This window comes from Salvia miltiorrhiza, chromosome 8 (genome assembly GCF_028751815.1).
Source record: "Salvia miltiorrhiza cultivar Shanhuang (shh) chromosome 8, IMPLAD_Smil_shh, whole genome shotgun sequence".
NCBI classification, from domain to species: domain Eukaryota; kingdom Viridiplantae; phylum Streptophyta; class Magnoliopsida; order Lamiales; family Lamiaceae; genus Salvia; species Salvia miltiorrhiza.
Window position 1 is genome coordinate 18,726,062 of NC_080394.1, and position 26,332 is coordinate 18,752,393.

The 26,332-nt window shown below is 35.2% G+C and overlaps 4 protein-coding genes and 1 long non-coding RNA gene across 10 annotated transcripts in view; 3 read left to right on the forward strand and 2 right to left on the reverse strand.

Moving 5' to 3' along the window:
* Positions 1 to 26,332, reverse strand: part of LOC131001633 (uncharacterized) — a 465,975-nt gene that overhangs the window by 257,061 nt on the left and 182,582 nt on the right. The gene's annotated exons all lie outside the window — the stretch shown is intronic.
* LOC131001626 (ferredoxin--NADP reductase, leaf isozyme, chloroplastic) lies at positions 184 to 2,960 on the forward strand. Its single transcript, XM_057928165.1, has 9 exons — positions 184 to 556; positions 879 to 1,107; positions 1,246 to 1,379; positions 1,480 to 1,558; positions 1,669 to 1,760; positions 1,849 to 1,926; positions 2,111 to 2,173; positions 2,309 to 2,543; positions 2,669 to 2,960. Exons 1-9 carry the CDS (start codon positions 452 to 454, stop codon positions 2,734 to 2,736), a joined length of 1,083 nt encoding a protein of 360 aa, XP_057784148.1. The 5' UTR covers positions 184 to 451; the 3' UTR covers positions 2,737 to 2,960.
* Positions 10,165 to 11,372, forward strand: LOC131001663 (glycine-rich protein 2-like). The gene has a single exon (XM_057928225.1). The coding sequence runs from the start codon at positions 10,358 to 10,360 to the stop codon at positions 11,120 to 11,122; it is 765 nt and encodes a 254-aa protein (XP_057784208.1). The 5' UTR covers positions 10,165 to 10,357; the 3' UTR covers positions 11,123 to 11,372.
* On the reverse strand, positions 16,238 to 18,838 carry LOC131001642 (superoxide dismutase [Fe], chloroplastic-like). The gene is made up of 8 exons (XM_057928198.1): positions 18,476 to 18,838; positions 18,168 to 18,239; positions 17,803 to 17,991; positions 17,486 to 17,657; positions 17,266 to 17,384; positions 16,866 to 16,892; positions 16,745 to 16,768; positions 16,238 to 16,664 (listed from the first exon to the last, which is right to left on the reverse strand). Exons 1-8 carry the CDS (start codon positions 18,575 to 18,577, stop codon positions 16,455 to 16,457), a joined length of 915 nt encoding a protein of 304 aa, XP_057784181.1. The 5' UTR covers positions 18,578 to 18,838; the 3' UTR covers positions 16,238 to 16,454.
* LOC131001709 (uncharacterized) lies at positions 19,048 to 22,767 on the forward strand. Of its 6 annotated transcripts, XR_009093978.1 has the most exons (5): positions 19,048 to 19,745; positions 20,719 to 20,785; positions 21,175 to 21,230; positions 21,307 to 21,340; positions 22,402 to 22,767. It is a non-coding gene; the product is annotated as an uncharacterized LOC131001709 (long non-coding RNA). The 6 variants fall into 6 exon arrangements; XR_009093980.1 differs by having other exon boundaries at positions 20,719 to 21,230; XR_009093983.1 differs by having other exon boundaries at positions 20,719 to 21,230; positions 22,466 to 22,767.

Below are 26,332 nucleotides of genomic sequence, written 5' to 3' on the forward strand. Positions count from 1 at the left end.
AATCTGCGATATTGCTTTGCGGCATAAAATGTGAACTCAACACGATATTGACATTAAATTCTTGGATCAAAATTCAGAAATTATACTCTCAACCATGAAATGTGAATCGTAAACTATATAGTAAAAAAAAAAAAGAATGTTAAACTATTTGAAGTAGTAATATGACATTCTGTCGGGTGCGGTTAGACAAGGAATCTTTATTCTTTAATTAGATATGGTGGTGAATCAAAATATCAAATTTGTGATGATTCTGTCAAAAAATATGAGTCATACACTTTCTCGCATTTTCTTATCCTAACTAGTGCCACTGCATTGTCTATTCCAATCTCCTCCACCAATCCTTAATCTTCTCTTTTCCTTCTCTCACTATACTTACTATCATCACTTCAATTCTCTCTCTCTCTCTCTCTCTCTCTCTCTCTGGTTATTGATATCTTAGTTCGTAACGAAAATGGCTGCTGCTGTAAGTGCTGCAGTCTCTCTTCCTACTTCCAAGTCTACTTCTCTTCCATCTAGAACCTCCATTATTTCTCCAGAAAGGATCAATTTTAACAAGGTATGCAATTCCAATATCGAAATTTCTGGCTCTATTTTTTTTTTTTTTTTCATTTTATACATGCTAACTGATACGAAATAGTATTGCATTTATGTCATGATGTTTTGGATTTTAGTTATTGTTAAATGAGGTGAATTAAGGTGGTGGAGAGCATAGACGAAGATTCCGAGATTTAGGGGTGTTTGATAGTTTGAATATATAAAAATGATAGGGCAATCGTGTAATCCTTGAAATACTCGATCAATATCACCCAAAATAAACGCCTCTTTAGTTCAAACATATTTGATTGTAGTAATGGTAGCTTCCAAATATGTATGTGCAGTCATCGTTGCATTACCGTCATGTGTCGTCAGCGGTTGCTCCAATTCGAGCTCAAGTGAGCACAGAGGCACCTGCCAAGAAGGAGAAGCATTCCAAGAAACAGGAAGAGGGGGTAGTTGTCAACAAATTCAGGCCTAAAGAGCCATACATTGGCAAATGCCTCTTGAACACCAAGATTACCGGAGACGAAGCCCCCGGTGAAACCTGGCACATGCTCTTCAGCACTGAGGGTACTCATCTCCACCCTCTTCCTAAATGATCAATACTTGTTGTTGATCAAACAATATTGTGATCATTTGTAATGGATTTAGGCCTATGAGATCATGTTTGTATGCTCAAAATTGTGCTAGTTGAGTGTGTTTGAGCAGGAGAGGTGCCTTACAGAGAAGGCCAGTCGATTGGGATAATCCCAGATGGGATAGACAAGAACGGGAAACCACACAAGCTGAGGTTGTACTCGATTGCAAGCAGCGCCCTTGGTGATCTAGGAGACTCCAAGACTGTAAGCCTCCCTTCATGAAAGACCACCAATGCATACTGCTTTTATCTGTTGTTTTGAGAAAGATTCAAACTAGCTATGTCGTGTTGATGCTTCGTTGCAGGTATCTTTGTGTGTTAAAAGGCTTGTCTACACCAATGATCAAGGGGAAATCGTTAAAGGAGTTTGCTCAAACTTTTTGTGTAAGTTCAATTTATGAGTGACTTGTTAAAAAATGAGCTTATTTGGTTATGAATAATCTTGCCAAATGGAGATAGTGTGTGTCCTATTTTGAAGTCTTTCTCTGTTTCAGGTGACTTGACACCTGGTGCTGAGGTGAAAATAACTGGACCTGTAGGGAAAGAGATGCTCCTGCCAAAAGACCCCAATGCTACCATTATAATGGTAGGTCGTTCATAATCTTTTGCAACTCTTGAATTATACGAAGATTTATAAATTGAATTAGTATTCTCATAATCCGGCCGCATTGTAGCTTGCTACCGGAACTGGGATTGCTCCTTTCCGCTCGTTTTTGTGGAAGATGTTCTTTGAGAAGCACGATGACTACAAGGTAAACCTCAATGCACAAAAAACACATCTACCTTTTTTATGTAACATGACATCTTGAAACGAGAAATCACTAATGTGGCTTGAAAACAGTATTTGAATACAGATAATTTTTTCCCCTAGTTATATGTATATACACAATGTTCTCTTTTTCTGGTTGATCCATTATGAATTTTCTTGTGTTGTAGTTCAATGGCTTAGCATGGCTGTTTCTGGGTGTTCCAACGAGCAGCTCTTTGCTCTACAAAGATGTGAGAAACTGATGCATTCCCACTTATCATTTTGCACACTAGTATCCTAAAAATCAAGAAACGGGAGTTGATGAACATGAAATCTTGTCAATTTAACTCATAACAAGCATTACGTGAGCATGTTGTGGTGGGCAGGAATTCACGAAAATGAAGAGTAAAAGCCCAGACAACTTCCGAGTGGACTATGCTGTGAGCAGGGAAGAGACGAATGCGAAGGGGGAGAAGATGTACATCCAAACACGGATGGCTGAGTACGCGGAAGAGCTATGGGAGCTGCTCAAGAAGGACAACACATACATATACATGTGTGGGCTCAAGGGCATGGAGAAGGGCATTGACGACATCATGGTCTCCTTAGCTGCTAAAGATGGTAAACTGCATGAAAAATTCTACGTCTAAAAATAATATAGGCTAATTAACCACATAGTCTACTCTCGTGGAATCATGTTACTCAATCATACTGGCTCACTCGATCTTCTTGTTTTTCTGGTCCAGGTATCGACTGGGTAGAGTACAAGAGGCAGTTGAAGAAAGCAGAGCAATGGAATGTAGAAGTCTACTAATTCTTGTTGCATAATGCTGTTGTACAAATGTATCAGCCAGCATTGTGATTTTCTCTTTGCTGCTGTAGATAGGTAACCTCTTTTTTGTCTTTCTTTTTTTGCATTTGCTTTATTATATTTGAACCTTCTTCTTTGATCCTTTACCCATCCGAGGATGTTGAGATTTGAGGAATTATCACAAAAGTTTAATAGTGAAGCAAATTATCAGTCGTTTTCAATGTTAATTGGCCTTTTGTTTTGCTATGATATATATATATATATATAGGGGCGCGCTCCAGTGAGACCTCTTATTTTTCGTGTAACATGAGGACAATAAATAAGACATATAATATTAATGAACAAGACATATATCTAACGAACAAAATGTATATACTGATGAAAAATAAAATTTAAAAAATTGGTAATGAATAAGGTAGTATATATTGAACAAGGCAGTATATACTGATGAATAACAAAATTTAAAATATTTTGCTCCCTCCAGGATTCGAACCCTGCGAAAAAAAAAATTCTCTCCAGATACAATATCAGTCATATGATTGATAAAATAAACGCACCAGATCGTGCCTCGTGTTATACGAAAATTAGGGGGTCTCATTGGAGCGGCCCCCTATATATATATAGGGGAGGACTAAAATAAAAATACTTCTTAAAATATAAAATATAAATAATTTTCAGCCTTTAGATCATCAAGATCTACGGTTGATTCGTAACCTTGTTGGATGAATTCATGGTCCTGAGTTTGAATCTCAAAGGTAGCAAAAATTTATTTTTCACAATTCGTAAGCATGTTGGATGAATTCATACGCGTTCTACATAAAATTCGTACATTGAAAAACATTTTTATTTTTATTTTAAAAAGTGTTTTCACGGTAGTTCTTCCATATATATATATATATATATATAGGGATGAGCTATAATAAAAACACATCTTTTTGTAAAAACTAAAAACGGCTAAAATGTATGAATTCTATGTAGAACACGTATGAATTAGCTGTGTAATTGTATGAATTGCGAAATTCATACGTGTTCTACATAGAATTCAGTCGAACTCAGGACCTTTCGCAATTCATACAGTTACACAGTTAATTCATACGTGTTCTACATAGAATTCAGCCGTTTTTAGTTTTTACAAAAAGATGTGTTTTTATTATAGTCTCACTCTATATATATATATATATATATATATATATATATAGGGAGAGGTTCAAGAAAGAACCATAAATAAAAGAAGACCGGAGAACCATTTTCAACCATTCGATCATCAAGATCTACGGTGGATGCATCATCTTATTGGATGAATGCAGATCCTGGGTTCGAATTCTGAAGGGAGCATTTTTTTTAAAAAAAATTTAGTGCATTAGTTTTAACAACGAATGCATTAATTTTTACAGTGGATGCATTAGATTTGATGGTTTTTCCGTTCTCACAAATAATGTAGTTCTCTCTAGAACCACACCCTATATATATATATAGGGTTTAATGAAGAAGGCCTATATGTAAGTGAGAAAAGAGAAGTAATTTCATCCATTGATCTTATCTAATATAACGGTCAGCATCTATTCACGCCATGTTCAACGAATTTTTGTGTTGAACATATAGGGGGTCGAACCCCAAAACCCCCCAAAAATGTTGTATATGTTCAATATATTTGATGAATGTTCAACGAAATTACTAATATGTTCAATATATTTTGTTGAACATGGTGTAATCGTCTTCTCTACGGAACACGACCCTATATATATATATATATATATATATATATATATATATAGGGAGAGGTTCAAGAAAGAACCATAAATAAAAAAAGACCGGAGAACCATTTTCAGCCATTCGATCATCAAGATCTACGGTGGATGCATCATCTTGTTGGATGAATGCAGATCCTGGGTTCGAATCCTGAAGGGAGCATTTTATTTTTATTTTTTTAGTGCATTAATTTTAACAGCGAATGCATTAATTTTTACAGTGGATGCATTAAATTTGTTGGTTCTCCCGTTCTCACAAATAATGTAGTTCTCTCTAGAACCACACCCTATATATATACTCCCTCCGTCCCTGAAATGGCTTCCTCTTTGGGGACGGCACGGGTTTTAATAAAAAGTTGTAAAGTGTATTGATAGTGGAGAAAAAGTGATATAATTATTATTGGAAGTTGTGAAAAGTGTTATAATTAGTATTGGGAGTGGTGAAAAGTGAAAAGTAAGAATAAATAAAGTATTATTAGTGGTGGGGTAGGTTTTCAAAAATGGAAAGAAAGAAAGAGGAAGTTATTTGGGGGACGTCCCAAAATGGAAAAAGAGGAAGTTATTTTAGGGACGGAGGGAGTATATATATAGGAATGGGATCATATAGATCCCAATGCTTATAATAGATCCGTAGATCCAAATCTAGACCACACATTTATGACATGTGGCGCATCAAGATGGTGACACGTGGCAAGGATTCCAAGGCAAAATCTGGAGGGGTAAAATTGGAATGTAATTTTCGGATTTAATAATTAAAAAAAATATATTTTTTTTAGATTTTCTCAAAATAGATATATTTTAGATGCATATAGTTTCACACAAAGATGCATAAAGTTTTCACATGAAATGCATAACTTTGAACAGAAAAATGCATTTAATTTTTTCAGTTTTGGTATTTTCACCACCCCACCCCATACCACCCCCCAATCCAGCCCACACCACCCCCCAACCCTCCCCATTACCACCCCCCAAAAATATGCATGTTTCACATGCATATAAAATCAAACAAAAATGCATAAAGTTTTCACATAAAAATGCATTAAATTATACAAAAAATGCATTTCATTTTAATAAATCTGGTAGTTTCGCCACCCCACCCCTGCCCCTGCCCCCCACCCCACCCACCCCCCCACCCTCACCCCCCCCCCCCCCAAAAAATTTTTTTTTTTTTCAAAAACTGATTTTCTAATTGCTGGCCCACCCCCACCCCCCACCGACCCACCCCCCACCCCCACCCCCCCAAAAAAAAATATTTTTTTTTATTTTTTTAAAAACTGATTTTCAAAAAAAAAAATTTTTTGGGGGGGGGGGTGGGGTGGGTGGGGGGGTCAGTGGTCAGAAAATCAGTTTTTGAGAAAATAAAAAAATAAAAAAAAAATATTTTGGTGGGGGGGTGGGTGGGGGGTGGGGTAGGGGTGGGTCAGTGGTCAGAAAATCAGTTTTTAAAAAAAAAAATTTTTTTTTGGGGGGGGGGGGTGGGTGGGGGGTGGGGGGGTAGGGGGTGGGTGGGGGTGGGGTTCTGGGGTGGGGTGGGGTTCTGGGGTGTGGGGGGTGGGGTTGGGGTGGGGTGAAATCTTATGCATATTTATATGAAACTTTATGCATTTTTATATGAAAGTTCATGCATTCTCGTATGAAACTTTATGCATCTAAAATATACCTATTTTGAGAAAATCTAATTTTTTTTTTTTTTTTGAATTTCGAAAATTACATTCCAATTTTACCCCTCTCCAGATTTTGCCTTGAAATGCCTTGCCACGTGTCACCATCTTGATGCGCCACATGTCATAAATGTGTGGTCTAGATTTGGATCTACGGATCTATTATAAGCATAGGGATCCACCGGAACCCAACCCTATATATATATATATATATATATATATATATATATATATATATATATATAGGGGAGGGCTATTCAGAAAACTCCTCTTAGACTATAAACTATAAACTAATTAAAATGTATGAATTATATGTAGAACACCCATGAATCCACTGTGTAAATGTATGAATTATGAAAATTAAATTTTTTGCTACCTATGGGATTCGAACTCAGGACCATGAATTATTTCAACAAGGTGATGAATTAACCGTAGATCTTGATGATCCAAGGGCTGAAAATGGTTCCTATTTTATAATCTAACTTTGATTTTTATTTTAGCCTTCCCCTATATATATATATATATATATATATAGACACACACTAGTGATTTTCCATTGATTATGGACTTAACGATGTAAATATAAGGCTATGCGGACTAAGTGGTTAGTTTTGGAAGAATCATTTGCGAATCATTTTTTTGCTACTGAAAAGCGAAATTTAAATTGAGTTGAATTAATTACACTCCCTTCATCCCCATATGTAAATATAAGGCGCGGACTAAGAGATTATCATATATGAGATGACACGAGTTATAAAAAAGTGTTACTCCCTCCGTCCAGCTAAAGTTGGCAACATTCGTTTCGGCACGGAGATTAAGAAATTGAGTGTTATATGTTTTAATAAAGTGTGGCCTACAATTGTTGACCAAATTAGTGAGTAATTGTTGACTTAATTAAAGTAATTTTGACATTTTTAGAAAGTGGCCTACAATTGTTGACCAAATTAGTGAGTAATTGTTGACTTAATTAAAGTAAACTTTTGCCATTTTTAGAAAGTGGCAACTTTAGTGGGACACCCAAAATAGAAATGTTGCCAACTTTAATGGGACGGAGGGACTAATAGATAATGTGTTGAGTGAAAAATAAATGATTGTGGGTTATGTAGAAATAAGTGGTTGCAGTTAAAAAGAAAAAAATGGATCATATCCCAAAATGAAAGTGATATTATGAGACGGACAAAAATGAAAAATATGATACTTTTTTATGGGCAGAGAGAATAGATTTTAATTCACAAAATGAGTATAAATTTGTTAAACATCTAAAGTAATCATATCATGATTATGCTTTGTTTTCTTGTTAAATGAAAGAATACAAATACCTTTATATATACTCTTTTCGTCCCCTAAATAACTTCCTAATTAGATGAGGCACGAGTTTTAAGATAAAGTTGTTGAGTGTATTCAAAATGGAAAAAAATGTGTTCTAATTAGTATTGAAAATCATAAAAAGGTAAAAAGTAAAAAATAAATGAGGTATTATTAGTGGTGGAGTAGTATACTAAAATAGAGTTGAATTAATCACACTCCCTCCATCCCGTAAGACAGTTCACATATGATAACATGGATTTTAAAAAAAATGATAGATAATGTATTGAGTGAAAATGAGTGTACAAATAATTCACTGCGATTAAAAAGAAAATATGGCGCCATGTCGCAAATGTATTCGATACGTTTTCTCTTTCTTGTATTTTAGTTTCTACAAATTCAAACTTTAGATGGGCTATTTTCATAATATTAATAATAATAGTTCATCATATGATATATTCCCTTCGTCTCACTCACTCTAATAAGTTCACTTCTTTTAAATATGGAGATTAAAAAACTTAATTTTTAGAAGGAAAGTGGTGTAGTCCACACCAATTAAGTACATTCTTTTTTTACTCAAAATAGAAAACGAGCATATTTTAGTGGGACATCTCAAAAAGGAAAACGAGCCTATTAGAGTGGGACGGAGGGAATATATTATAGGTGGTCGGCAGTGTATCTAAGCACGAAGAATGCACTTAATATATTTATATATTTATTTTTAAGAAGAAAGAATATATATTTATATATTATTTTTTTTAAGAAATAAGAATGATTGCATAAGTCAGTATAGAGTATTGCATAAGCTGCAGTATGATAATGTATAAAATTTTTACCTGGGTTCGAATCTTGGAAGGAGTGAAAATTTTATCTAATTAATTGAATTTCATTATGCAGTCATTATAAGCAGCTTATGCAAATTACAAACATTTTATGCAACATATATATTGGCTTATGTAATCATTCTTCATTCTCACCACATTTGTCCATTCTCATTTGATCTTCTCCACACACACACACACACACACACACATATATATATATATAGGGTGCGGTTATAGTGAGAACCACACTTATCGTGAGAACATAAGAACCATTAAAATCAATGCATCTACTATATAAATTAATGCATTCGCTATTAAATTTAATGCATCCGAAAGTAATAAAATTTTTGCTCCCTTCAGGATTCGAACCCAGGATCTGCATTCATCCACCAAGATGATGCATCCACCGTAGATCTTGATGATCGAATGGCTTAAAATGGTTCTCTGTTCTAATTTTATTTAGTGGTTCTTATTTGAACCTCTCCCTATATATATATATATATATATATATATATGTATGTATGTATGTATGTATGTATGTATGTATGTATGTATTCACCCGTCCATAAAAAATAGTTTCTTTTTGCTATTTGAGACGTCCACAAAAATTAGCTCATTTCAATTTTTGAAAACTTTCTATTACATAGTGAGCCCATTTTTTCACTCACAATAGTATCATTATTAATACAACTTTTTAAACGGAATCTCTTCTCTACTCACAATCCACTTAAGAGCATCAACAATGGGGCTCGGAATTGGGCTCTACCCCCCCCCCCCACAAATTGTCGAGCTTGCGGCTCGCGAGCCCACTTCTCTCCAACGCTCCGGGCTCAAAAGTGCATAAGTGCATTTGGTTCTCCCATAGTGGAGGTGGGCTCTTAAATAGTGGAGACCATATTTAAGAGCCCACCCTTGGCTCTCCATTGCTGGTACTCCAATTATTTTTGTTAAAGCTCGTGTCGTCCTTTTATAGGACTATTTTTTGTGAATGAAAATAGTATTTATTTATCAAACAAAGTAGTATTTAATATTGGAAGTTTTAGCAAATTAAATCAATAACTATTTCAAAATTGCAATTTTAACGTTACTTTTGAAGTGTGACGAATTAAATAACCATCGTTTCGATTTTGTAATTTCATCCCCTAATTTTCTTTTTTTACCGCCGGAGTGTTGAATTGGAGCTTACGTGGATTAGTAAAAACAACGTTGTTTTTGTGAAGCCTAAACAACGTTGTTTCTTACAATTTCAATTAAAAAAAAATCAGAATATAAAAGGACCGTATCTTGTATTTTGCACTCTAATTTTCAATATTCAACAATTTTATTGCAAATGACGTCGTAACATGAATTTTACGTGGCGAGCTAATCCACATAAGCTCTAATTCAACAATTCGGCGACCAAAAATAATTGGGAGACATAATTACAAATATTGAAAATGTGAAAATTTAATTCGTCACACTTCAAAAATTACGTTAAAATTGTATTTTTAAAATACTTCGTGATTTTATTTTCTTAAACCCTTTCATATTGTATTGCAAGTTGAAAAGAAAAACTAAAAAAATTCATATACATTAAAAAATAAATTAAAATGTATTCTGCTGAGGGCTAAGATAGTCCTTGTTCTATTGTTTGTCAATGATTCAATGCAAGTTTGATAAAATTAGATTAGTATGAAATAAGGATATGCGAAACAAATCACTCGAAATATATTGGATAGAAAAAACTAAAATGAAACCAAAGACTTCACAAACAAATAAACAACTGAAAGGAGCCAAATCGGATCCATTTTAAAAAAATAAATGTTTTCCGAATATTATCTGAACTAAATCTGTAAATTAATAAATTATGTTTTGAATTTAGATAGAGAGAAAAATTCCAACAACCAATGAGAAATGTAAAAGCCCTAAAGGCGCCGAAACGCAACAATTTTATTAGGGCTTCTCTTCTCTTCTCTTTTCTTTTTTCTTTTATAAATATCACACACAATCACACACGAGACGCACAAACAAAAAACTCTCTTCCGTCTCTATATATAATCATATATATCGGGGGGTTTTTTAGGGTTTCTTTCGTCGGCGATCATCAATGGCGGAGGAAAAGGCTACTCGATCCAAGGGCGTTGTCACCAAATTCAACGATCACAAGGGCTACGGATTCATCCAGCCGGAGGAAGGAGGCGAAGATCTGTTCGTCCATCAAACCGCCATCAAATCTGACGGCTACCGCACCCTCCGCGAGGGCCAGGAGGTCGAGTTCACCATCATCCTAGAAGGCGAAAAGACCAAGGCTGCTGACGTCACCGCCCCCGGAGGCGGCCCCGTCGACACCACTTCTCGGAGGGGGAATAACAGCAACAGCCGCGGCGGAGGCTTCGGATACGGCGATCGGAGAAATGACGGCAATGGATATGGTTATCGGAGCGGCGGAGGAGGTGGAGGAGGCGGTGAGTGCTTTAACTGTGGGGAGTTTGGTCATATGGCTAGGGATTGCCCTAACGGAAGCGGAGGTGGAGGCGGAGGGGTAGGCGGTGGAAGTGGTGGGGGATGTTACAGCTGTGGAGGGTTTGGTCATATGGCGAGGGAATGTCCTAGTGGAAATCGCGGAGGCGGCGGCGGCGGCGGTGGTGCCGGCGGGGCTTGTTTCACCTGCGGGGAGCCAGGTCATATGGCGAGGGATTGTGTGCGCGGAGGCGGCGGAGGTGGACGTGGCGGTGGCGGTGGCGGTTACAGCCGTGGAGGTGGCGGTGGTGGTGGTTTTGGAAGGTTTAGCGGCGGTGGCGGCGGTGGCGGCAACTGTTTCAGCTGCGGGGAGTCTGGACACTTCGCCAGGGAATGCAAAAGCACCTCGTGAATAAATCGACTTTTATTGGTTATTGGTCTCTCTTTTTTGATGGTTTTTTATTTACGGATGGTTTATTATGCTGTTACTATGGTTTCTGCTCTATGTTTGGTGGGTTTATTATACCTATAGAATGGTGCTCTTATAATGTCCTGGAATGGTTTTTTGCTAGAATTGTTGTCATGCGATCCACTGATTTGTGAACCGATATTTTCCCCGGTTGGTTGGCAAGTGTATAATATGGTGGTTCGGTTTCTTGGCTTGCCTTTGTCTCTCTACTTACCTTGCATTTTCTAAGCTCTGCATTGCTGTTCATGATGTGTGCTTATTCTTGTTCGATTTTTCTTTCCTAAATATGTAGTCGTAGTGGAAGTGAGTTTGGGGAATACATTCAAACTAGATATCTACAAGTGCAGCTAGTAACTGCAGTTTGTACAACGCTACCTAGATAAGCTAATTGTTTTGTGGTATGGCATTTTAACTAGTTTAGGTTATGCAATTATAATGCTTTGGTAATCAATTCCATTAAGAATACCTTTTTGGTTATAGGTTTCTTGTTTACATGTCTGTGGCCTTTGTAGGATATAATAATATTAACCTTGTTGGATGGTTTAGGAGTAAGACCAGCATTATCACTTCACTGTGATACTGTCTATGTCAAGTGCAATGGTTGTGACAAACATGTAGTGCCTGAACTTTCGATAACCAAAACACTTGCCATCGTTTTGTGACAATCTATCTAGCTTAATCCATTATAGTCTTGACAGAAGTTCTGCATCCCCTTAAAGTGGCTACCCTTACTTGGTAAATGGGGCTTGTCCTCACTTGCTATAATAATTGGTATATTCTCGATATAGATGACATGTATATATATTTTTTGAGTTGCTAAATGACCTAGATTTTCTGTATGGGGTTCTCTGCATATTATTGACATAAATGACCTATAGTTTCAGTATGGGGTTCGCTTGGAAGGTTTTGTGTTGCAATTGCTATTTACATGATAGGCTGTGTATGGAAGCCATGAATTGTGTTGTGTTATCTTTGACTTTATGAGGGCTTTGGTTTTGTACTTCTTTTATCTTTCTTGGTATCTTTTGATTTGCTTGGAAGTATGACTCTACATATTACAGTTGACTGGATTGGGTATCTTGGGTGATTGGATCTAATTACTTTAGCATATAGTGATTCAACATGGTTTATTTACATATCCATACTTTTTCTGATAAAGCCTTGGTAATGAAAAATGCTCTGGGGAAATGAGATTCGTGATTTCCAAGTCTCCTGTTTGTTGCTGGCTATATCTTAAAATTAAAATTTAAAATATTATATTTATTTATTTAATTACGTGTTGAATTATTTATTTATGGGCAAAGGTGCAAAAAAATCTCTATCGTTGTAAGCAGTGCACAAAAACACTCCCATGGTTTCATTAGATGCTGTCAACCCCTTAATGTTTTAAAATTAGTTCAAATCACTCATCTACCAGATGGAGAAGATAACGGCATCTGCAGAAATTAATTTTAAAACATTAAGGGGTTGACAGCACCTAATGAAACCATGGGGGGTGTTTTGTGCACTGCTTACAACAATAGGGAGTTTTTTGCACCTTTGTCCTTTATTTATTTATATAAACATGTTTGTTGATATATTTTTCTTTTTATATTATTCGCATTTTTCTTGATTTTTTAATTTAATTTTAAGCTATTTAAATATGAATTTTATATTTATTATAATATAGTTTGACTTTTTAAAGCCCAAAATTGTTATATTAAATTACGGTATTTTATTATATTGATGATTTAGTGTTATTTTGCTCATAATGAGATTCACTTAAATTATTTGTTTTACAATCTATAAATTTAATTATTATTATTAAATTGATAATATTATTATTGTATATTACTCCCTCCATCCCACTCCAATAGGCTCATTTTTATTTTGAATGTTCCACTTCAATAGGCTCATTTTTCTTTTTGGGTAAAAAAATTGTACTTAATTGGTGTGGATCACACCACTTTACTACTAAAAAGTAAGTTTTTTTAATTTTCGTGCCCAAAAGAAGCGAGCCTATTGGAGTGGGACGGATGGAGTATATATTATTTTAAATCAAAACTAATATTTAAATTACTTATAATTTTTTTTGTTACTAATAAATCTAACTCATAAATAATGACATTTTAATATTTTTATATAATTTAAAATTTAATACTCCATCTGTTAACGATATCGTTTTTACTTTTACTATATTGGTCCGTCTATGATATCGTTTCTATTTTCATTTATAGCAGTAGGATCCACAAACTTTCACTCACAATAATAGTGAGATTCAAACTCCACTAACAATAATATTACTATTATCAATTATTACTCCCTCCGTCACATGAAGCATGACTCATTTCTTTTAGACACGAAAATTAAGAAATTGGTATTTTATGTGTTAAGTGTGATAGGTGAATTTTTTTTACCATTTTTAGAAACAGGTCAAGCTTCATGGAACAAATTAAAAAAAAAATTGGGTCATATTTCGTGGGACGGAGAGAATATTCATCATTTTCTTAAAACGTTTGATGTTCACAAAGTGAAAAAAAATGATATCTTGAACAAAGGGATTATTAAACATCAATCTCCAGAGGAAAAAATAATAAAAAACCCACCCAAATTGTACTTTGTTAGCCTTTTACTGAAATTAGCAAAAGTTATTTGTGTGATTTCATAGTAATCGAGGAATCCGTCTGTGAACAGTTCAAAGATACCTACGTGACAATTAAGGGTGGAAATCGGTTCAGGTTCCGATTAATTAAATCAAATTTTCGAGCAATTTTTGTAATTGTAACTCCACCAATTTTACATGCTTGGGTCATTTGATAAGCGGACTATTCACTGCACCACACCACATGTAACAGTTGTCATTTGATATTACTACTGCTGTTGTCTCATTTACTACTTTTAATTATTTTATTATTATTATTATCTCATTTTCATATAAGATGGAGTAATAGTTAACTTTTCATCACATGCCACAGTTGTAGTTTGATATTACTGATATTGCTTTGTTGTCTTAATATTTTGGATTATCTTATTATTATCGTCTCATTTTCATAAAAGGTGGAGTAATAATTAACTCTTGAAAAAGTGTGGCTTATTCCATTTTTTTAATCCAATTTACATCTTTTATTAATTTTCATGCTCAAAAGTTTTGGGACAACAATATTGGGATATAGTGAATATATATTATTCCATTCATTTCATTATAAGTGACTCAGAATTTTTTGGCACGGGAATTACGATGTAAATTTGTTAAAAATGATAGGACTTATATTTTTTTAAAGATTAAAATTTTTTATTTATGAAAACAGGCCACTTATAATAGACAAACTCAAAATAAAATACAGGTCACTTTTAGGGCAAATGAAGGGAGTAATTTCTTTATTTAACTGAACCCATGCATTTATAAATAATGGCACGCAAGTCTAACCATGTATATTTCTCTTTCTGCAACACATGAAGCTACTATCAGATTTGCTCAATCAATCCTCTAACATATATGAAAAATGTCGAATGGAGGTGGTGCCGCCGAAGGGTTGTTGGCTAAAGGCTAGGGCGAAGGCGCGGCGATTCGAAAGCTGCTGGTGCATGTCGCGATTGGTGGAGGTGTGACGAGGTGAGGGGCGTCGGCGTTGGGTGGGGTTGTCGGAGATGGGTGGGGTGGGGCCATGTGGTTGCGGTGGTCGGCGGGTGCAGCTGGAAGTGAAATTAGGGCTTAGACGGGTGGGATCATCTCGTAGTTAGCTATTAAATCTATTGTACGACAATTTTCAACTTTTTTTGTTAATTAATTATAAAATACAATTATTTATTATATAATTTAAAAATAATTTTGTTAATCGATATACATGATAATCGATCTGATATACCGATTAATCGAATTCTAACCAAAGTAATAATTGATAACCAAATCGAATCCGTAAAAATCAATTACTATCACTTAACTATTTAATGGGTAAATACGATTGGATTATGATTATAACTGAATAACCATACTCGTTTTACCACCCCTAATAATAATACGAAATTCTATTTATAAGGACAAAGACTAACTAGTGCAATCATAACTTGTGGCAAAAAGTTCATTTTCCATAACAATCTATATATAGTTCCAAATGATAGTTGAAATGACATTATTAACATTCAAACTACTTCCTCCGTCCTGTGAAGCTTGAGCAATTTCTTTTCGGCATGAATTTTAAGAAGTTAATATTTTGTGTGTTAAATGTGGTAGGTGGAATAATGAAAAAGTGAATAAAGATTTGTTTTTAACCCTATTAGGAAATTGCTCAAGCTTCGCGGGACAATTCAAAAAGAAATACTGCTCAAGCTTCGCGGGACGAAGGGAGGATTCGCCAAGTGAGAGTACTATCCGTAACAGCCGTGTAGAGAAAGTAGGAAGACATAGCCCCAATCCCCAGAGAATGGAGATGGAACAAACCAACTTCATCATGTAACAATCACATATCATATATGCTTGTAAATTTTTATTTTGCATGATTGATAAGATGTATAATTGAGTATTCTTAAATTTCTTCAATCTCATCATTTGAATAGAATATGAATTAATCAAAACTAATTTAAATGATAGAAATAATCAAGGGTCTTGGGATAATATTTCAATGTTTCAATTCATATGAGTAAATAAGGGATTAACTTTACTATTTTTATCTATCAATGCTAATTCTCAAAAATAGACTTCCCCACTTGGATAGGCACATCAAACTCAAGTTTCACCTTCAATTTCCTCCGATAAGAATATCGGTATTTGTTGGGTTGAATATGCCATTAAATCCAGAGTAGGAAGAAATACAATAGCAGGCACAACACATGAAATTTCTGAGTGCATCCGCTAGTCTCTGAATTCTTGGTAAAATGTTTATTGATCCACACAATAGCACCTTCATTTTGAGAAATCACTAGGCATTCGGCTTAGTTGATCCCCTTTCCTTACCATCTCCATATTCTCTTCTTACACCATCCACCCATTGCCATCAAAATACATGAATTTTGAACTCTACATCAACTTCAATACTTGTTCATAATATACATATTTTTTAGTTTTGCACATAAACTTTAAAATTGATCCTAAAATACGTTCACTTTATTGATTTAAATTTTCATACAAATCCCAAATTGAAACTGACATGAAATTTGTGCCAAAATACACTTTACTTTTTCACTTTTTTGGCATAATTATAGTTCTCATACACAACTCAATACACTATGGCTATCATATCTAAACTTTGGAAACGACAAATTCTAATGCAAAAATTCTCTTCCTAAACATGAATTGAACTCAATCAGCCTCAGAATCCTCTGTATCACTCAGATACATTTCTACTGGTTGCGGTTCAGTTTGGCTATTCCCTTCATATTCATCTCTCTCTCTCTCTTCCTCTCTTTCTCTCTCAGCAGCTCTAGCTTTAGCAGCTTCAAGCCTCAAACTCACGGCATCCCAAGAAACGAGTTTCTCCATGAAGGTCGATATATACTCTGGCCGCCGGTTCTGTAATGAACTCACGTCGTATTACTACTGAGAAAGCACGTAAAACTCAAGCATCAGGATAATGGGAGATGAAGATTTACCTGGTAATCGAGGTAGTATGCATGCTGAACAGAGAGTTGAAAAACACCAACAAGAAAGAAAATTGGTTAGGATTAGATTTATAATTTTGAAGAGTTCAATAGATATATTCAATTTGCTTACCTCCCAAACATCAATCGTCAGCAGCGGCTGCAACAGTATAGCCAGAAAGCAAAAGAACACGAAAACAAGATATTAAGATACACACAGTAGTAACAAACAATTTAGGAGGGATTTATCCTCATTACTACGATTTCTCCAATCGTACCCTTTGAATGAGAAATGAATCAAGCAAAAATAGCTCAAATGGTAGAGATTATCATGAGCGCTTGGATAGTTCCAATCTTAATAAACAATACATTAGCCTATACTATTTTTATCTATTTACATTAATCCTTAAAAGTAAACGCCCCCTTAGAAAAGGACATTAGTAACACAAACAATAACCTCATAGCAAAATATACATATGTCCCAATTGAAAGAGTAAGCATATTTGGGAAGTAGAAGATAAAAGTGTACTAACAGAGTAATCATAGACAAGAGGATTGATAGCATTTGGACTCTTCACCACCACTAGCTTCTTATCTTCCTCTGATGGAAGAGGATTCACTGCATTTCCAACATCGAGTCTATTTGCTTTATCTGCGTACAGAAATCAAAACTATAAACTCTTCTAATCATTTCTAGCAACAGTTACGACAAAGTCAGACCAAAAACTAAGGAAAGTTACGAGTAGTGCTTACACACGAGCCAAGCCCAACCAGAACCGAATTGTGTTGCTGCAGCAGCCTTGAATTCGCTGACAAAAGCTTCAAAAGAACCAAAATCTCTCTTTATCAATTCTGCAAGTTCTCCAGATGGCTGACCTCCACCACCAGGTTTCATGGACTCCCAGAAGAACTCATGATTCCACACCTAGCATTATGGTATTCAAATTAGCATTAAGAAGAAAACAAAATCCAATAGGCTGGCATCGAGCAAAATCTTTTCTTGCTCAACATCAATTCATTTAGGGATGCTCAAAGGCTGAAATGCTTGGCAAAAGATGAACATGATATACCTGAGCAGCATTGTTGAAGGGCGGGAGGAGATCACCCTTGTTATAAGTGGCAAGTATGATTTCATCTAACGACTTTGTATCTAGCTCGGTGCCAACGATTTGCTTGTTAAGGTTATCAACATAAGCCCTGTGATGCTTCCCCCAATGATATTCAAATGTTTCAAGGCTCATATGAGGTTCTAGAGCCTCCTACAGATTCAACAAAGGCCGATTAACCACCCTATTGCAACTAACATATTTGTATCAACAACAGAAACAGAGATATCGTAGTTAATACAAACAAAGCCTAAACACATATCAGCAGAAGACATGTAGAGATTATCATCAGCAATAGCAACACAAGGAGCTATCTTAGTTTATCTTACTAAAGCGTAAGGCGGGGGCTTGTGATCGATTTTCGCTGTTATGACGCCACGATAAGCTCTCTTGACGCTTCTCTACAACGAGGAAATCAAGCAACATCGATTCAGCACAATGAAGCAGTTAAACGAGAAGCTAGTTTGTCACAACCCCATTGTGCCATTTAACCAAACACCTGGTCCGCAATAAATCCCGAACACACATTTGCCGAAAAATAACAACAGGAATCAGAAATTCAACACCAAATTCAAACAAGATCGAAGCTTTGGCACGAAGCCATCAGCCTGAACTTGCAAAGTAAAGAAGAACCCACCTCATTCTTCCGCCAATGGAGGCCCCGCGTGGACCCGGAAACATTATGGGAAGTGGAAAAGGTGCATTTCAAAGGAGTGGCGAAAGCCGCTGCGGCAGCCATAATTTGAGATGGGAATTTTGGAGTAAAGAAGCACAACTATAGGGTGCAAGTGTGGGAAAATGTAACGAGATTACCTTACCTAACTAGCGATGGTGTAGTGTGTCCATAGGAGTTTGGCAGTACAATCATGTACTACGTCGGATTGAGGGCAGTACAGATTTGGTTACAAAAATTTTGGTTTGGATAATATTACAACAAAATGGAAGTATCCAGCACGAGGGAGAAAGGTGTTGCCTTTTATTGGCATTTGAAATAAGAAGCCGAATGGAAATTTAAAATCATAAAATATCACCTTTTAGTCCATCGTTCCAACTTTTTTTTTTTTTTTAAATATCTCGTAATTATAAAATAATATATGAATAGTTTCAAATTAAAATAAAATAATGTATGTATTATTTTAATTTTTTTTATTTGTGACCCATAAATATAATTTGACGACTGATCATTAACGTGTTCCAATCAATTATCAATATATAATACGATTAAGGATTCCTGGCTTCTCCTTAATCCGGGATCCTATGTGGCATGTCTAAGAATTCAAGAATTAAAATCCTTGCAATTCTAGAGCTTCTAGCTCAATTCTGTATCGCTGACATGGCAATATGTATCCACATCACTTATTTTATTTATTTTATTCTCAATTTTAAAACACAACTCACGCCCCTCTTTTGCTCAAAGAAAAAGAAACTCACGCCTCTCTTCCTCACGCCTCTCTTCCTCACCCCATCGAAGCCGCCCCTGAAACTCCAGGGAAAGTGTCGCCGGCGAGCCACGGCCATGGCCACAGATTCTCTCTCGACCCCCATCTCCATCTCTCAGTCCCTAATCTCTCTCCTCTCTCCCTAACAAAGCCTAGATCTCCAAATCCTCACTGCCTCTTCGCGATTTCCGGCGACCACGACAGCCATGGCTGTCGCCTCCGGCGATTCGCCCCAAGCTCAGCCCCGATCTGCCACCTCGCCGCTCCCCTTTCCCCTTCACCGCCGTCCGCCCCGTCACCAAGTCTTTGCCAGAGATCTGCTCGGTAACGAAATCTGCTCCGATCACTGCTGCACAAACGTCTCGGTGATAACATCGCCACTCCCGTTTCCCCTCCACCGCCATCCGCCACCGTCGTCTCCGTCTGCCCTGTCACCAAGTCGCCGCCAGCGATCTGCGCCTCTCCATGGTAAGTATTCAATTAGGAAAGATTGACTACTATGATTAGTGCTCAATTTTAGAATAATGAAATTTTGGAAAGATTTACCAATCGATCAATAATCTGCCAATTTTTAGGATTTAGATTTAACAATGGAAAATTATTATGTTAGGAAAGATTATATTTCATTATGATTAGTACTAAATTTTAGAAATGTGAAAATTTGAAAAGATTTACCTATCGATTAATAATCAGCAAATTCTTAGGGTTTAGGTTTAACAATAGAAACTTTATAACCTTATTGCCGCACATTCTACTGTCTTCTTGCTTATTGCTCCTTTTGCTTATTTCTCAAGGTATACAATATATCGATTTTATTTTATTACTATTTGTTTTACTCAATTACCAGAATATATGTATGATGAACAATTTGGCAAATTAACTGTATTTGAGAAATAGAATTATACATATCAGTTGGGTATTTTTGAAATGTGAGCCTTTATCTTTTTTGGTTTTGTCAAGATATGATGGGTGCAAAAGAAATGTCTATATGAATTTTCTTAAAATTTTTGAGGATGTGTTGTGTTCTTATGCTTTCATTAATGCAATATTAAGATTTGTACTTATAAAGGCTTCTTGAGCTTCACTATATAATGAATTATCTGAATGATTTAACTTATTTGTCCAATTATCTTAAATTGATAACATCTTCATTGCCTGCATTCTTGGGCATTTTCGAGCTCTTCATTAGCTCATTACTATGATTTGGATATTATTGAAGATATCTTCCAAGCAGGTTCGCAAGTCATTAAGCATTGGTATTGTATGTCTGTCAATCTAAACTTGGTGTTAAGGCTACGTGGAGTTTTTCTGATTTCATGCACATCAAAACTTAGCAAGTAAAATAAGGAGTGTTGATGAGAATTACCTGCTTACTTGGTTGCTGTTATGCTAGCAAGAAATGCTGAAATAAAATTCGCGTAATTTGTTTAAACAATTGCAGGCTGAACTCATTAAGGAATGGTGAAGGGGTTAGGCTAAATCTTACCTTTCGAGCAGCTGAAACCATGGTATGGCTTTGGCTGAAAATGGTGATCAACTAGGTGATTGATAGTATTCTGTACATAGCTGATAGAGTAGGTGATTGATAGTAAGCGTAGGGAAAGTTGTGAGGTGACTAATGGTGAATAAAATCCTTCCGTTGCTACCTGGTACTGGATTTCTAAGATAATTTCTGGTCTTTCTGATATTTTTTGCTCTTTTCTGGGAATTAAATCTATAATTACAACTTGTGCTACAAGTTGTAATTAAATAATGACTTTTAAAATAAAAGAAGAAAAGAACTTGCTGAATGTTCTATCTGATATTATTCATGGTGTGTTATTAGTCAAATTGAGTTAGCATGTAAATCCAGTGTCTAATGTTTGCTTTTCCACAATCTACTAATTAAATTTTGCAGGCCAACATCATTCCCATTAGTTAATGGCATTCATGGTGATTCTTCTAAGATAAAAGGTTGGTATAGAAACTGTATTATTAATATATCTTACCATCTGCACTTCTTCTAACTATACTTATGGGGTGTCTACAGTTCAGTATCGGTATCCGCTCCTTTTCGTCTGCTGGTACACCTCTTTTCACTTAACTTGATCTTACTATTCAAAATTTTATCTGACACTCTGTACAATTAAAAGTAGAAACCAATGGAATTATGTGGTTCAACGACTAATATTTTGGACTGTAAGGGTGGTGGCATTGGTTTGAAGAAAAAAGCAGCTCCTTATGTGCCACATCAGCGCCACATCAAAAGTTTAAACCTACCAACTTTTATAAACTTACCTCTGCAACAATAAACCTACAAAAGCAACTCCTTTATGGGTCCCACCATATCTTTTAATATTATATATATACACATTTAAATGTATTATCATCAATTTAAATGTGTATTTCATTTAAATTATACAAGATAATTATATATTTAATTTAATTTAATTTAATTCTATTAAAATTTAATATTATTTAATTTAATTTAATTATAATTTAATTTTATTTTATGAGTAGCATATATTTGCAATTAAATGCAATTGGAGCACAAATTTGCCAATAATTTCGCAATAATAAATTGAAAGTTTAAAACATGCAAAAAAAAAAAAACAAAAAATTGAATGCAACGAAAATTTTGAAACAAAAAAAAGAAATTAAATGCAATTGGAGCACTAATTTGCCAATAATTTCATTAAATAAATTCAAAGTTTAAAACATGCAAAAAAAAACAAAAATTGAAACAAAAGTAAAATTGGCAGCCATGGCCCACAAATTTCTTGCTTTATGTGCATGGAGTTGGGTTCTATGTGTAGGAGTTGGGTTTAGGGAGTTGAGCCAACATGGCAATTTGCAATGGAAGGGAGCTAGCTCCCAACTCCTTAGAGAAGCAAAGGAGCTACCAATGCCACCACCCTAAGTGTCATTTAATTCTATGCGCACGTGGTTTTCTCTTTAAGTGGTATCTTGAGCTATGCGGTTCATTTTCTCTAAAGTAAATCTACTTTCTCTTTTAAGGTCTCAATGCATTATTTGTCTTCATAAAACAGTGGTGCTACGTTACGTTATTATTTTTGATCTTTTTTGATGATTTAGTTGATTTTTTTTTTTATTGCTTATACTTTTGATGTGTGATAATCATTAGGAAATTGAGTAGAAATGCAATTACATTGATAATCAACGGAAGTCGGCTTACTACTTAATTGCAGCCTTCGTTGGCGAGAAATTGTTTCCTCTCGCCTTTTATTACCCGCAGAAGCTTCTCCAGCTGCAACTCAACCTTCTTTGGGGCCTCGATCGCGTCCGCAAAGCTTGCCATCTCTTCGGTGTGTGCATTGTCCTCTTGGTTGGTTGTTGTTTTTGCTAATGTACTGTGGCTCGAGTTTTATATGTTGTTTGTGCTTTGTTATTAGCTGCAAACTTTTGATTTTTTGTTGTTTTTTTAGTTTTCCCGATGTAACCAGTCGTTAGTTGCGTATTTTAATTCATTTTAATGTGTGTTGTGGTGTTATATCGGGTTATGGAAATCTAACGTTATCAGGAATTTGAATTTGCAATTACTATAAGATAATACACATTTTCGCTTGTGGAAATCAACTAATCACATTCTTTTTTCCCACACACTTTTTCTATTTTATGTGGTAGAAATTCGCACCGGATCTATACCATGATATGTGGGCGTATAGTTTTGAGTTTCGAATTTTAGGGGTTTCTATCTATTGTATTCTATTTCTAAATGAAAACATATTTAAAAATAGATTTATTCAAGAAAAGAGGAGACATGAGAATTTTTTTAAAAAAAATTTAATCTTTAAATGAATATAACTTTTATATTTTTAAAATATAAATTAAAAATAAGGAGATAAATATAACTGAAATAGAAGAAAAAAACTATAATTTACAAATAAACATTCAATTTTATTATAACTACAAAATTGCCACTTAATTTTAAAATCAAATTTAAATTTTATTGAGATAAATAACTAATTATCGTAAGAATTTATGTTAATTGATTAGATACTTTATAAATACAAATAAGTGATGGGTCCAAATGCAATAATAATAATAATAATAATAATAATGAGGGTTATACTTATTTAAGTGAGTTGTGTGGGTGGAATAATGATTCTAATTTTATTACAGTTTTGAATTAATTAAAATAAAAAATGTCTATAATTCATAAATATATTATGAAATAATTTCTATATTTTTTTAACATCAAATAATTTTCGTCGACGGGTAACGGGTGGCGGGTATACGACGGGTAGCGGGTATCTACGGGTCACGGGTAATAGGTGACAAATAGTAGTGTACAAGAAGTTGAAATTTTCTCTAAATTTGTGGTGATTTATTTATTGGGTTATTGCATTTGTTGGATGGTTGATTGCAGGATGTCGACGCCGAGAAGCAGCAGCGCCCCTAACTCTGAAGCCTCGACGGATATTCGACGGGTAGAGAGTGGCGGGTATCCAACGGGTAACGGATGGCGGATACCCGACGAGTGACGGGTATCCGCGGGTTGCGGGTATGGGTGGTAAATAGTAGTGGTGAGTCTGGTGACAAATAATTTTTTCGAATATATGTTTCGCTAAGTCATGTTGAGGATGAAAGTCCTCATTAATTTACTTTTTCATTTTAGTTTGATGTGTAACGTAGACCTATATCATATTAACAAATGTTTTAGTGAATAATTTCCATAATTTATAAATATATTAAAAAATAATTTGTATATATTTTTATATAAATTAATTATAACACCAAAAAGTTAAATGGAACTCTTTTTCATGGACAAAAAAAATGGGGTAAGTATGACTCTTTTTCATGGACGGATGGAGTAATATAAAATGATTCCCGTCGAATTTCGACGGGTTACACACTAGTTATGTTATTAATATTATTTGAAAAAAAAAAATCACATAGTAAAAATCGTTATGTTGCTATCATTACTAATGACATCAGCCCGAAGATGATGAAATGACGATTATTTGAGCATCAAAAGACAACGTTGATATAATAGCATCACGAGATCCTCTTTATAATTTATTATTATTAGTATTGTTACGTGCATCTTATATACCACATGATTGGTGATGAATAAAGTTTTCGAACTCGTGTGGCTAGACTAGACAAGGCCGGTAAAGGCAACAAGATGCAGAAGAGCTGTTTTAGGAAGTTTAGGAGCTTGCACCTCATTCGTTTCTAATTTCATCATTATTTTAGTACCAAGTTCTTAATATTTTCTTAATTTAATGGGTTTTGGGGAATTACAATTTGAGGATTCACCGCGTATTATTAAATTGAGGTTTTTTATAAAAAGAAAAAGAAAAAAGCCTTTGAAAGCACAGTAATGCAAACTAGAGGCACGAGACTCGGAAAGGAGCTCGTCAAACAGGAAACAAAGCAAAAATCGATTTAAAAACCATTCAAAAAATCGTCCACCTCCATTTCGTCCGACCAACGGCCTGTGGCGATATTATTCATAACACGCAAACTAGCACTTCCGCTATGATCAATGACGAAGTCCCTCGGCTTCTGACCCATTTCCTCCGCATTTCTGAGGCGGCTTTTTATGCTATCTTCCTGATTCTGTGGAACGCGCGGACGTTCCATACCTTTTGGAGGACGTCCCCGTCGCTTAGGCGGTGCTTGCTCAACAAGCATTTGCATTCCTTGGTTAACCTGCGCCTCTAACCGACTGATACGACTATCAATATCTTCTGGAGCAGTAGTGTGCGAGTCTTTGCTTTGCCCACCCAAATCACCATCCAGTTTTTTAGCCTGCTGACTAACCAACTCTCCAGCTTGCTCAGAATGGCGAGCTTCATCCAAATCAGCAGCAGCCGTAACACTCTCAGTCGGATTCCCAGCCGGCGTCTCCATCTCAATTTCCTCGTCCACCTCGTCCTCACTACCAGTCGTCTCTTATTTCACCGCGTATATTATGTAAATAATAGATTTAAAATATGTAAATTAGTAATAGTTTAAAGGTTAAAATAATTATTTAAAAAAAAATCTCTCTCTCTCTTATTTCCTCTCTCTTCTCTCTTATTTTGTTAATCAATTTTTAAATTTCTTTTTACTTCATTTTTTTTTTGTTTTTTTCTTCCTTTGATTGATTTCTTCTAATTTTCACGCAAGTGTATATTTTTTTGGAAGCAATTTTAGTTAATTTTAATAAATTAACTATATAAATTAAATTACATATATTAAATTTAACATTGAATTGAATTAAACATGAATATATAATTAAATATATATGTATAATATAAAAATATAATACTCATGGTATTATAAAATTGTTTTTTTAGGTTTATTGTTGTAAAGAAATTCATAAATAAGTTCTGGTAAAGCCTGAAACCAACGCCTAATTAAACACATAAGAATGGGGTAGGAAGTCGACCTGTGTACTCGGGAATTTCAGATAGAAACTTGAACCCCCGAACACTTGAAGAATATCAGATATTTCTATTGAATTATGTAACTTGCCCTCAAAGAGGACTACATGAAGTATATATATAGGAGTTACAAGGGCGAAGGGTACAATGGTCTTTTCATGTTTTTCACGTACTCTGCATGTACCAACGTTGGCGGCGGTCACTATCTAAAAAGCTACTCATTTCTAACGAACTCGCAACTTTATGGTTGAGGTATTGCAGGTCGATACTGCGCTGGTTGAGCTCTCGGGTGTCTGCGCAGGAGTCTCCTTCTCTTGTTCCATTCGACCGACTCCAGTAATCTTAGAGCGTAACTTGCTTCTCCAGCTGTCCTTCAGAATGGTTGCGTAGGCTTGCTTCTTCAAATACAAGTCTTCGAGATCAGCTTGTAAATCCTGCGCAGTTAGTATAATTCTGCCATTCTATAAATATATACATAAGTAAATGCTTTCCATATGTCCTGCGCTGATAAGAGGTTCTTGCCCCTCATCAAGTTCGAGCTTTTGATATGACGCTGATGTGGTGCTATAAAATTTAATTTTCCAACTTCACTGTTGTATCCACCCTAAAGTATATAAATTGGCTTTAATAGAACAAAGAAAAGGGAAGAATAGAGACAATAAAATTGAATAAAAAATAAGA